Here is a 14,113-nt window from a genome sequence, read left to right as displayed (position 1 = left end):
GAGGAGGACATAAAAAACCTACAAGGGGATATAGACAGGCTGGGTGAGTGGGCGGAGATTTGGCAGATGCAATACAATATTGGAAAATGTGAGGTTATGCACTTTGGCAGGAAAAATCGGAGAGCAAGTTATTATCTTAATGGCGAGCAACTGGAAAGTACTGCAGTACAAAGGGATCTGGGGGTCCTAGTGCAAGAAAATCAAAAGGTTAGTTTGCAGGTGCAGCAGGTGATCAAGAAGGCCAACAGAATGTTGGCTTTTATTGCTAGGGGGATAGAATATAAAAACAGGGAGGTATTGCTGCAGTTATATAAGGTATTGGTGAGACCGCACCTGGAATACTGCATACAGTTTTGGTCTCCATACTTAAGAAAAGACATACTTGCTCTCGAGGCAGTACAAAGAAGGTTCACTCGGTTAATCGCGGGGATGAGGGGGTGGACATATGAGGAGAGGTTGAGTAGATTGGGACTCTACTCATTGGAGTTCAGAAGAATGAGAGGCGATCTTATTGAAACATATAAGATTGTGAAGGGGCTTGATCGGGTGGATGCGGTAAGGATGTTCCCAAGGATGGGTGAAACTAGAACTAGGGGGCATAATCTTAGAATAAGGAGCTGCTCTTTCAAAACTGAGATGTGGGGAAACTTCTTCACTCAGAGGGTAGTAGGTCTGTGGAATTTGCTGCCCCAAGAAGCTGTGGAAGCTACATCATTAGATAAATTTAAAACAGAAATAGACAGTTTCCGAGAAGTAAAGGGAATTAGGGGTTACGGGGAGCGGGCAGCAAATTGGACATGAATTTAGATTTGAGGTTAGGATCAGATCAGCTATGATCTTATTGAATGGCGGAGCAGGCTCGAGGGGCCGATTGGCCTACTCCTGCTCCTATTTCTTATGTTCTTATGTCGGCTCAATGGGCTGAATGGCCTCCTTCCGTGCTGTAACCTTTCTAAGATTCTATGAAATCTATTTATGTCCTTCTAAAGCATAACAATTGCTATATAAATGCAGAATGTTGTTTTGCTACAAGCTTATTGAGGCTTCATTAATTTAAACATACTTAGGATAACCAAATTTCTATTTTTAAAAAGCATTTGGACAGTTACATGGGGAAGATGGGTATCGAGGGATATGGGCCAAGTGCAGGCAATTGGGACTAGCTTAGTGGTATAAACTGGGCGACATGGACATGTTGGGCCGAAGGGCCTGTTTCCATGTTGTAACTTCTATGATTCTATAAATTCAAAAATTGCAAAATCACTTGTTTTCAATCCTCTCACCTGTGATACATAAACCTTCAAAAGCAGGATCGCAGGAAAGCAGATCCCCTTCGTCCACATTGGAAACAGCAGCTGTACAAGTGCATATTATCAAACCAGTAGAATAGGGTGGATATAAAGAATCTGTTTCCACTTGTGGGGGAGTCCAGAACAAGGGGACATTATTATTGAAAGATAGCTACTAACTGATCAAATAAAGAATTCAGGATGAATTTCTTCACATAGAGAGTGGTGAGAATGTAGAACTCGTTGCCATATGGAGGGGTTGATGCAGATAACACTGACACATTTCAGGGGAGGCTTGATGCATACACGAGGGAGAAGAGAGTCGAGCGATACGGGGACAGTGTCAGAAGAGGTAATTAAAGTGGGAGGAGACTCGTGTGGAATATAAACACCAGCACAGACCAGTTGGTCTGAATGGCCTGTTTCTGTGCTGTAGATTCTATGTAAAAACAGATGCAAGTAACAAGATAAAATTTCTGGAGAGAAAATGGATTGAGGGATTATGGATAAAATAATGAGGTTTTTGGGCCAAATGATATTTTCCTATTCTGAAAAATTCTTCTGTTCTATTTAGAACATGCATTCCTCTTAAATCAGCTTCAGATTATCCATCTTTAAAAATAGTCATTAAATTTGTCAGTTCAGGTGGACTTAAAAGATCCCAAGATACTATTCGAAGGGCAGGGAGCTAAGCCAACATTTCTCCCTCAACGAATATCACCAAAAATATTATCCATTTGCTTGCTGCTTGTGGGGCTTCGCTGTGCATCAGGTGGGTGCATTTAACTTACCTCCATAGTCTGGGACTCCAGTGTGAGGCACTGGCCAAATCTATCTGGAACAATTCTGCTCATCTAATCATAGAAACTATATCATTGCCTCGGAGTGGATACAGCAACGAGGAGTTTCAGTTATGAAGAAAGGTTAAGTAAGTTAGGCTTGCTTTGAAAATTGGGAGCTTTAGCATTGAAGGTAAAAGTGGATAGAGGGGGAAAATGCTGGAAATATTTTCCTTTTTTCCCAGATGTTGACAGACCCGCTGGGTATTTGCAGCATTTGGTAGAAAGATGGTCAAAGGACAGAAAAGAGGATAGGAGTAAATGAATATTTCTGAGATTGACAAGATGTAGCTAGTGGGGTGTCCAGGATTTTGTACTGGGATTTCTCCTGATCACCATACACATAAGTGATTTGGAAATGGCTACCAAAGGAATGTTTTCTGACAATATCAAATAGGAGGCAGGAAAACTGAAGAACGATAAAGGAAACTGCAGAATGAAAGAAGTGTTAGGAAAAAGGGCAGATGTGTGTGTGTCACATCATGAATAAATGTGAAGGAGCACATTTCGGAAAAAGAATTTTTAAAAAATGGAAAAATTGTCAACGGAGTAAAAAAAGGAGAAATAAATGGGGAGTGAAACCATCCTTCAAAAGGAGGACTGCACGGGAGAAAAGTCTAAAAGGGCAAATGGGATTCTCAGTTTCACATATGGGACAATGTGTCTGCTTCTGTCATCAATGATAAACCTGCATCAGTCACTAGAACTGTGTGTAGTTTTGGCATCCCAGTATAAAAAGGATAGCGAAGCATTGGAAAAGAATCAATGTAGATTCAGTAGAATGGTACAGAGGATGAGGGAATATAGTAAAGATTTGAAAAACAGGCAGTATTCACTGGAGCAGAGAATGTTCAGACAGGGGCCTAACAGAAGTACTCAAAATTATTAAAAGGATCATTACTGAAAAATTATTTTCACTGGTGAATCGGTAATGACGGGATATAAACTCCGGATAGATACTACAGGCATAAAGGGGTAGGCTGAATGTTTTAGAATATAGAATGCTTTACCACAAGCATCTATTGAAGCTGAAACATTTGGGATATTTAAGAGGAAAGGTGATAAATATTTACATAGAATACATATAAGTTACCACACAGGAACAGGCCCTTTGGCCCAACCAGTTGGCATCAATCCTCCACATTGATGGGTCAGGAACGAGGGGCTATAGATACAAGATTAAATGCAAGGGATTTAGAATTCAGAGAGAGTTGTGAGGCTGGGGAATTCACTTCCAGGGTTAGTGGTTGAGGCAGAAACTGTCAACATTCAAGATTACATTGGATAGGTGGATGAAGGGATAGAGAAACAGGGCAGGTAAATGTGATTATCCTTCACATGAGCAAATGGTTCTAAACACCAACACTGGCTAGTTGGGCCAAATGGCCTGTTTCTGTGTTCTAACTTCTATGTATTTCTATGCAAACAAATAGTTCTGTGGAACACCACTACCAACTTCCAATCACTCTGAAAAACTGTCCTTCACTCCTACTCTCTCTCTTTTCTCCCTTCTAGCCAATTTTTAACCCAGTTTGCTATTCGCCACCGAATTCCATACCTCTTAATCTTCTCCAGTAATCTCCTGTGTGGTACCTTGTCAAAAGCTTTCCTAAAGTCCATGAACACTACACCCACCATGTCTGTTCCCTCCTCAAAGAATTAAAAGAGGTTTGTCAAGCACGATCGTCCCTTTTGAAATCCATGCTGATTATTTTCTCTAATTATTTTCTCTTTATCTAGATCAGTGGGAATTTCACCTTACCACAGAGGTTAATCTAACTGACCTATAATAACCTGGATTAGCTCCGTCTCCCCATTTTAAAAAAAGGGGAGAGGGATAAACCCGGTTACTGGCCTGTAGTAACAATCGGTGGTGCGGAAACTTTTAGAGACAATAATCCGGTCAAAATTAATTGTCTCTAAGAAAAATATGGACTAATAAATGAAAACCAGCACGGATTTGTAAAGGCAAATCATGTTTGACTAACTTGATTGAGTTCTTTGATGAAGTAACGGAGAGGGTTGATGAGGGTAGTGCGGTCGATATTGTAAATATGGATTTTCAAAAGGTGTTTGATAAAGTACCACTTATTAGACTGGTTAGCAAAATTGAAGCCCATGGGATTAAAGGGACAGTGGCAGCATGGATACAAAATTGGCTCAGGGACAGAAAGCAGAGAGTAGTGGTGAACGGTTGTTTTTCAGACTGGAGGGAAGTTTACAGTGGTGTTCCCCAGGGGTCAGTATTAGGACCACTGCTTTTCTTGATGTATAGTAATGACCTGGACTTGGGTATACAGGGAATAATTTCAAAGATGCAGATGACATGAAACTCAGAAATGTAGTAAATAGCAAGGAGGATAGTAATAGACTTCATGAAGACGTGGACACACTGGTGAAATGGGCAGACACATGGCAGATGAAATTTAACGCGGAGAAGTGTGAAGTGATACATTTTGGTAGGAAGAATGAGGAGAGGCAATATAAACTAAATGGTACAATTTTAATGGGGATTCAAGAACAGAGAGACCTGGGGGTGTATGTACCCATTTCTTGAAGATGGGGCAGGACAAGTTGAGAAGGCTGTTAAAAAGGCATATGGAATCCTGGGCTTTATAATTAAATGCATAGAGTATAAAAGCAAAGAAATTATGCTAAACCATTATCAAACACTGCTTAGGGCCCAGCTGAAGTATTGTATTCAGTTCTGGGCACCACACTTTAGGAAGGATGTCACGACCTTAGAGAGGGTGCAGAGGAGATTTACTAGAATGGTACCAGGGATGAGGGACTTCAGTTATGTGGAGAGACTGGAGAAGCTGGGATTGTTCTCCTTAGAACAGGGAAGGTTAAGGGGAAATTTGATAGAGGTGTTTAAAATCATGAAGGGTTTTGATAGAGTAAATAAGGAGAAACTGTTTCCAGTGGCAGAAAAGTCAGTAACCAGAGGACACAGATTTAAGGTAATTGACAAAAGAACCAGAGGGGAGATGAGGAAAAAAAATTTACGTAGCAAGTTGTTATGATCTGGAATTCACTGCCTGAATGGGTGGTGGAAGCAGATTCAATAATAAATTTCAAAAGGGAATTGAATAAATACTTGAAGGGGAAAAATTTGCAGGGCTATGGGGAAAGAACAGGGGAGTGGAACCAACTGGATAGCTCATTCAAAAAGAGTGGCACAGGCATGATGGGCCAAGTGGCTGCCTTCTGTACTGTATCATTTTATGATTCTAGGATTGCATAATTCAGTGGAGCACAGGACTTGCAGCCCACTAAAGCTCATCTGCTAACTTTCCTCTTATAGCATCCAATTATAATTTGACAAATCCCAGTGTTTTGCCTCTACTACCCTGTGTGGCAGATTTTTCAAGGATTTAGCATTGAGTTATTGATGCCTATTTTAAATTTACCGTTTGCTGATTCCCATTTATGGCCTATGCTCCTCTTGCTTTTTTAAGCTCAGCTTTGCACAATGCTTTTGCCTTTAGCAGGCTAATGTGCCAAAAGCACTGCAGACCCCATGGCTTGTAATATTGGATAAACTTACCCAACTGAACAGCATCGTTGGCAGTGAGTTGACTATTATTGAGATTCATGCACTTGTGGTGTGGCTTCTTCCCCAGTCTCTCAGTAAACTCAACGACTCGACCCCACCTGGCTGCATTCTGCTCTTCAAGGTCTGTGGACTTCAATTCATCTTAATGAAAGAAAAGGCAATCATTCTAAGTGGAGGTGCGAGGGATGGCAATCAGATTTCAATGGTGATAAATCCAAGCAGGGACTCCAACTTTGCCATTTAACAAACATTTTAGTTTGTAAACATGAGTAGGTAAAGATAACAAGCTTACAATTGCTTTCTGGATCTTGGTCCTATATGTAGATAAGAAATACCAAGGGTCCAACGTTGACCCTTGCCGGACTGCACCCATTCCAATTCTACGCCTCACACAGTTACTCAATTTCATATTGTTTAATCTAATTTCTTATGCAGTTGTCAAAGGCTTTCAGCAAATCCAAAGTACATCATAGAAACTGAGGCACTTCCACCAGCTATTTATTTATAACATCCCCAAAGTCAAGAAATCTTTTCAAACAGAACCTTCCCCTCCCAAATCCACACTGATTGTTACTCATTAAAATTATTACTACACAGGTACTCCTCCAACCTACTCCTTAGTATAGTTTCCATTACTTTATCCAGCATTAATGCAAGGCTAAAACAAAAAGTACTGTTGATGCTGGAAATCTGAAATAAAAACAGAAAATGCTGGAAACACTCAGTAGGTCAGGCAGCCTCTGTGGAGAAAGAAACAGAGTTAATGTTTCAGGTCGATGACCTTTCATCAGAACTGGAAGATGTTAGAGATGAACAGCTTTTAAACAAATACAGAGCCAGGGAAAATGGGGGAGGGAATGAACAAAAGGGAAAGGCCCAGAGGGAAGAGCAGGACTTCAAGATGGGCATTCCCGGGAGAGAAGAGACAGTGCATTAAACAATAAAACAAAAGCAAAATACTGTGGATGCTGGAAATCTGATCATACTGCAAGGCTGGAGTGTCCAGGGCTCCAATTTTCTCCCTTTTTAATTATTGGCACTGCAGCTATTTGCTTACAATCATGCAGAACCTTTCCCATACCCAAAGAATCTTTCATTAACATAGCCAGTGCCTCTCAGCCTTCACCCACAGTACAGGCTCGATTTTCAGACATCCGAGCCGGCAGGCTCGTGGCGGGGGGGCTCCGGAAATCGGGGATTCCTGAGGCGGGTCCGGAGCCCGGCTCCAACCTGCCGACTTCCGGGTTCCCCAGTGACGCGCTTTGATGCGCGCTCAGCCCCCGCGTGCGGGACTCCCACCGGCAATTAAAGCCAGGGGGATCCCACTTAAGGCAATTAATGTGATAGTTCAGGTTGTTAGCAGACCTGATTTGTAGGATATTTTAGTAGGGGTGGGATTTTTCAACTCAACTGAGACTGTTTCCCGTACTGGGGTAAACACTCCCAGTTGAAATGGACGTGTTGCAGCCATCAGCCTGTGGCAGCTGCAAAGGTCCATTTGACAGGTGGGGGGATGGGGAGACCCTCACTCATTGCAGGAGGCCACTCTGTCACTTTGGACAAAGTTTGGCCTCCACCACCCTCATCCCAACAATAAAATTCACCAACTTGGAACCTCAACCCCGGTGTGCAAACACATTTACCTACCTTGTGGACCCCCTCAAACGTACATCTTCTGGATGGGGGCCGCTATAGCTGCAGTTGTGACGTCCTCGGAGGACAAACAGCATCACCAGCCTCATCGTCCACCTCTGACACGTGGCGCTCCACAACACAGTGCTGTGACACATCCACCTGCACAGCAGGAGGGAGGGCAACCGCAGAGAGAGATGCGTCGCAGAGGGCACTACCCTCGCCACAGGGTCCACAGACCAAGGCTCAGCCTCCTGGACCTCTGAGCAGCAGTGCACACGGAGGCTCAGAGTCACTCGACATGTAATCGTGGACATCTGCAGCCTCTTTCATGCCGAGCTGCTCCCGGCTGGCCCGAGCACCATATTCTTACCTGTCGCTGTCAAAGTCACCACTGCCCTCAACAACTTCTCCTCCGCATCCTTCCAGGGTGCCACCGGGGACATCGCCGACGTCTCTCAGTCGTCTGCACAAAAGAGCCCTGCAAATACACCTACACCCACTCTGCAGTGACACAATGGGTGGCATCAGGTGTGGGTCTTCATTGTGATCCTCAGGAAAGGGCATTATTGCACAAACCAGACAAGATTTGAAAAGATGTGGCAGTAGTGGTGACAATATAATATGTAATGTGAGTTGATCAGAAATCAAATATAAATAAAAACCATGACAAACCCTCAAACACCCTTGTGCATCCCCTTCATGCTCACGACACGTTTGCCTTACACTTCCTACTGCACATATGTGATGCATGCCCTGTGGCTGCAGCACAGGTAGTGGCAGGTTGGGTGAGGCTGACCGTGAAAGAGATGCACGAGAGGGTATGAGACGGAGCCATGAGATTGTATGAGGATTGGGTTGAGTGGTAGTGGTGGCATGAGTATTGGCGAGGTGAGTAAGTGCAGGTAAGATGAGGATGAGCTTTGAGTGGGTATGAGGAGTGATGTGATAGAGTAGTGTTGGCAATGCAGAAGGAGATGTGGGGTGGGGGCGGTGATGTGGCAGACGGAGTGTAGGGGAATGAATAAGTGTACTCACTTCCGCTGACCTAGTTAGGTCATTGCAGCACCTCCTACACTGTATGCAGGTGGGCGATATGTTGGTGGTGCAGGTGACCTCCTCTGCCACCTCGAGCCAGGCCTTCGTGGTGTCAGAGGCAGTCCACTTCATCCCGTCCTCTCGGGAAAAGATCTCTGTTGTCCTCCTCCTCATCCTCCTCACCCCATCCAGTAGGACCTGGAGTGAGGCATCATTAAACCTGGGAGCAGCCTTCCCCCTGGGCTGCTCCATGCTGTAATTTTTTTCTATTTTCTGCAGCATCAGTCAGTGGAGAACTGCCCCTTTAAACAGGGCTCCTCCAGCTGACAGCCTATGATGCGGGTGCGCAGTCCGCCCGCTGCGCAGCTTTCCAGCGCAAAACCCGGAAGCCAAGGTAAGTGCCTTCAATTAGGCTGCTTTCGCGTGCCCAGTTGACCCCCCGCTGCCAACCCGCCTCCCTCCTAATATCGAGCCCTATGTGTCGAGGGGATTTGTTTTCTTCAGTCCTTTTAACTGATCAAGGCCTGCTCCTCAGATTACAAAATGACAGTTCTGGTTACCTGATATCTTTGAAATATTCTCTTTATTTTCTGAATCCAGTAATGTTTTTCCCACTTCCTGGTTTTCTGTGATGTAGGCGGCTTTATTAGAATTTTCTGAAGAATTCTCAGACAACTTGAAGAAGCGAGACACTGAAGATCGTGGCCATCTCTCTGAGAAAGATTTATTCCTCCAGATCTGGTTCACGATCAGATCAAAGGGAGACCTCGAGAGCTTTGTACTGCTTTCATCCTTGTGTTGTGTGGAGCCTAAAAAGAACAATGATCGTGCACTAGTCTTATATTAGCCAAGATAGTTTGTATAGAGATTCAACAGGCTATCAGACTGGTCATTTTATGCACTTTCACTCAAACACTGGGAGAAACAAGGACAGGATCAAGCTGAGCTATGAAGTCTTCTTCAGTTGAATACTATCAACAGCTAATTTCTACACACACAGACAGAATGGTGACTCAGCAAGGTAAGGGGGGCTGTTAATGCCCATACCATAATACTCCAGCAAAAGGCAGCTCCTTCAAGAGACATGGGGAGAAAACTGGGGGGGGGGGGGCGGGGGGAGGTATGCCTTAAAAGTTCAAAACATTTACGAGCTGATCGTCAGATACACTGGGTTCTGAATCATAATTATGTTCAGGCATTAACTTGTCCTACCCCTTTCAGATCACAGCTCCCTGTGTTATGTGCTCAAAATAAGGTCATCCTGATGTAAATTAGAAGTTAATATTATTGTTGGACGTCTCCAAATTAGCAGCTCCTTGGCTTCTCTGCTTGGTGATAACTTATCTCAAAGTCATCTATATTCAAGGTTATTCTTTTGAAGATCGTTCAATGTGATTTCTTGATATTTTGTACAAAAAGTGTGACATCGGAACATAGGAACAGGAGAAGGCCATTCAGCCCCTCATGCCTGCTCCGCCATTTGATAAGATCATGGCTGATCTGTGATCTAGCTCCATATACCTGCCTTTGGCCCATATCCCTTAATACCTTTGGTTGCCAAAAAGCTATCTATCACAGATTTAAATTTAGCAATTGAGCTAGTATCAATTGCCGTTTGCGGAAGAGAGTTCCAAACTTCTACCACCCTTTGTGTGTAGAAATGTTTTCTAATCTCACTCCTAAAAGGTCTGGCTCCAATTTATAGACTGTGCCCCCTACTCCTAGAATCCCCAACCAGCGGAAATAGTTTCTCTCTATCCACCCTATCTGTTCCCCTTAATATCTTAGAAACTTCGATCAGATCACCCCTTAACCTTCGAAACTCAAGAGAATACAACCTCAATTTGTGTAATCTCTCCTCGTAAGTTAACCCTTGAAGTCCGGGTATCATTCTAGTAAACCTACGCTGCACTCCCTCCAAGGCCAATATGTCCTTCCGAAGGTGCGGTGACCAGAACTACTCTCAGTACTCCAGGTGTGGTCTAACCAGGGTTTTGAATAGCTGCAGCATAACTTCTGCCCCCTTGTACTCCAGTCCTCGAGATATAAAGGCCAGCATTCCATTAGCCTTATTGATTATTTTCTGCACCTGTTCATGACACTTCAATGATCGATGTACCTGTACCCCTAAGTCCCTTTGGACATCCACTGTTTTTAACTTTTTACCATTTAGAAAGTACCATGTTCTATCCTTTTTTGGTCCAAAGTGGATGACCTCACATTTGTCTACATTGAATTCCATTTGCCACAGTTTTGCCCATTCACCTAATCTATCAACATCGCTTTGTAATTTTATGTTTTCATCTACACTGCTTACAATGCCACCAATCTTTGTGTCATCAGCAAACTTTGATACGAGACTTTCTATGCCTTCATCTAAGTCATTAATAAATAGTGAATAATTGAGGCCCCAAGTCAGATCCCTGCAGGACTCCACTAGTCACATCCTGCCAATGTGAGTACCTTCCCATTATCCCTACTCTCTGTCGCCTTTCGCTCAGCCAACTTCCTAACCAAGTCTGTACTTTTCCCTAGATTCCATGGGCTTCTATCTTAGCTAACAGTCTCTTATGTGGGACCTTATCAAATGCCTTCTGGAAGTCCATTATAAACAACATCCATTGACATTCCCCTGTCCACCAATTTAGTCACCTCTTCAAAAAATTTAATCAGGTTTGTCAGGCACGACTTACCTTTCACAAATCCATGCTGGCTCTCTCTGATTAACTGAAAATTCACGAGGTGCTCAGTCATCCTATCCTTAATTATAGACTCCAGCATTTTCCCCACAACAGATGTTAGGCTAACTGGTCTATAATTCCCTGGTTTCCCTCCCTCTCCTTTCTTAAAAAGCGGAGTGACATATGCAATTTTCCAATCTAGAGGGACAGTTCCTGAATCTAGCGAACTTTGAAAGATTATAGTTAGGGCATCTGCAATGTGCTCACCTACTTCCTTTAAACCCTGGGATGGAAACCATCTGGTCCTGGGGATTTGTCACTCTTTAGCACTATTATTTTCTTCATTTCTGTTGCTTTACTTATGTTAATTTTAATCGAATCCCTGTCCCCGATTCAATATTAATTTTCTTGGAATTTCTGGCATGCTATCCTCTTTTTCTACTGTAAATACTGATGCAAAGTAATTGTTCAACATGTCCGCTATTTCCCCATTGTCAATGACAATATCCCCACTCAGTTTTTAAGGGGCCAACACTGCTCCTGACCACCCTCTTTTTCCTAATTTAATTATAAAAGTTCTTTGTATTGGTTTTGATATCCCTTGCAAGTTTCTTTTCATACTCTCTTTTTGTAGCTCTTACTATCAGTTTTGTGACCCTTTGGTGATCTTTGTATCTTTCCCATTCGCCAGGATCTGTGCCATTTCTTGCCGTTTTGTATGCCCTTTCTGTATGCCTTATACTATCCCTTACCTCTTCAGTCGTCCATGGCTGTTTTTTTGGCAAGTAGAGTTCTTGCCCCTCAGGGGTATAAACTGGTTCTGTATCTCGTTAAATGTTTCATCAGTCGTTTTATCCATTAACAGATTTGCCCAGTTTACTGTGGACAGTCTCTGGCTCATCCCATTGAAGTCGGCCTTACCCAAGTCTAGAATCTTAGCAGCTGATTCACTTTTTTCCCTTTCAAACACTACATTGAACTCGATCATGTTATGATTGCTATTGGATAGATGTTCACGCACAGTTAAGCTGTTAACTAAATCTGGTTCATTACTCATTACTAAATCTAGTATGGCTTGCCCCTTTGTTGCCTCTAGGACATACTGCTGTAGAAAACTATCCCGGACACACTCAAGAAATTCACTACCTTTCTGACAGTTGCTATTCTGCTTTTCCCAATCTATGTGAAGGTTAAAGTCCTCCATTAAGACCACTATGCCTTTGTTACACTCGTGTCTAATCTCTGCATTTATACAATCTAGCACTTCAGAGCTGCTGCCAGGGGTCCTATTCAAGTCTTTTACATATAGTTTATTATCTGTTGAATCACTAGCTCTAACATAATATTGATAATGCACATGAGTTGTTCGATCTTTAGAGAGCACCTCCATTGAATTATGATTTAAGAAATAATAATCATACAATACCTGTGTTCTCCATTTTTGGCACAAATCCTAGGCCACACTATTTTCTCCTTGTGCACACCCTTAAACCAGAAAAATATTATTTATTTCAGCAACACAAGAATTTTACAGAAAAAGGCCATTAGCTATTTTATAACAACAGTTTGCATTTTCTATAATACCTTCAGTGTAAAAAAAAATCCAAAGGCTCAACAAAAAGAGCAAGTGGGAGCCTTTGAGAGTGGGTTAAGAGAAATGGCCAAAAGCTTGTTTGGAGAGATGCATTTTCTGAAAGATTTGAGAAATGGAGAAGCAGAAGGGTTGGGAGGAAACCAAAGAGCAGGGTTGCTGGCTGAAGAACATTGCAAAGATAAGATGGGACAAGGTTGTGGAGGGTTTTGTAGATGAGGATAAATATTTTAAATTTCATCCATTGGAAATGGGAGAGGTGTTCGATAATCCTTATCCTTTTAATAACAGACATGAAAGCTAGAGACAGTAATATGTCGAACAATTAATTTCATTATTATTGTTTCAAAACATTCACCCTCAGACTAGATACAGAGCAACGCACAGTCCTACATCTTGAAACTTACGTGTAAAGAACTCCCCAGGAATCATGAGCAATGCCCCTGCAGGACGATCACGATACTTCTCCTGAGAAGGCAGCTAAAGTTCCTGAGTTTTAAAAACAATCACTACCGCTCTGCTGTTGATACAGATGCTATCCTTTGATGTCTTATCTCATCCAATCTTTATTGCAAAAGAAACAATTCCCTTAGCTATACTGGCAATCGAAATTTCTTCTTCACATTCCTCCTGCTGTGATAAATACCTGTCTGGTACAAATGTGTCTCTCTCTAAAGTGCGTTTCAACCTAACAACTCTAGCTCAATATTATATAATTCTATACGAATGTAGAAACAAAAGAAATAGGAGCATTCAATAAGATCATGGCTGATCTTCGACCTCAACTCCACTTTCCCTGCCCGATCCCCATATCCCTTGATTCCTCTAGAGTCCAAAAATCTATCGATCTCAACCTTGAATATACTCAACGACTGAGCACCCACAGCCCTCTGGATAGAGAATTCCAAAGATTCACAATCCTGAGTAAAGAAATTCCTCCTCATCTCAGTCTTGAATGGCCGACCCCTTATCCTGAGACTATGCCCCCGAGTTCGAGACTCGCCAGCCAGGGGAAACAACCTCTCAGCAACTACCCTGTCAAGCCCCCTTAGAAACTTATATGTTTCAACGAGATCACCTCTCATTCTTCTAAACTCCAGAGAGTGTATCGGCCCATTCTACTCAACCTCTCTTCATAGGACAACCCGCTCATCCCAGGAATCAATCTAGTGAACCTTTGTTGCATTGCCTCAAAGGCAATTATATCCTTCCTCAGATAAGGAGACTAAAACTGTACGCAATATTCCAGGTGAGGTCTCACCAAAGCAGTGTACAACAGTAGCAAGATTTCCTTACTCTTGCGCTCCAAACCCCTTGCAATAAAGCCAACATGCCATTTGCTTTCCTAATTGCTTTCTGTACCTGCATATTAACTTTGTATTTCTTGTATGAGGACACCCAGATCGCCCTGAACATCAACAATTGATATTTTCTCACCATTTAAAAAGTATTCTGCTTTTCTATTCTCCAGGAGGCAGCCACAC

At 42.7% G+C, this 14,113-nt stretch overlaps 1 protein-coding gene across 1 annotated transcript in view; it reads right to left on the bottom strand.

Annotated features, from left to right (window-relative positions):
* LOC137331203 (leucine-rich repeat-containing protein 31-like) overlaps positions 1–12,525 on the bottom strand; it is a 49,424-nt gene extending 36,899 nt beyond the window's left edge. The window contains exons 1-3 of the mRNA XM_067994815.1: positions 12,465–12,525; positions 8,918–9,166; positions 5,679–5,828 (exon numbers count right to left, since the gene is read on the bottom strand). Coding sequence (XP_067850916.1) covers positions 5,679–5,828; positions 8,918–9,166; positions 12,465–12,477 — 412 coding nt within the window. The 5' untranslated portion in view covers positions 12,478–12,525. The remainder of the gene's footprint in view (positions 1–5,678; positions 5,829–8,917; positions 9,167–12,464) is intronic.
* Between the last annotated feature and the right edge of the window lie 1,588 nt (positions 12,526–14,113).

The sequence above is a fragment of the Heptranchias perlo genome, chromosome 13, assembly GCF_035084215.1.
Source record: "Heptranchias perlo isolate sHepPer1 chromosome 13, sHepPer1.hap1, whole genome shotgun sequence".
Lineage (NCBI taxonomy): Eukaryota > Metazoa > Chordata > Chondrichthyes > Hexanchiformes > Hexanchidae > Heptranchias > Heptranchias perlo.
This window is presented reverse-complemented; position numbering and strand designations above follow the sequence as displayed.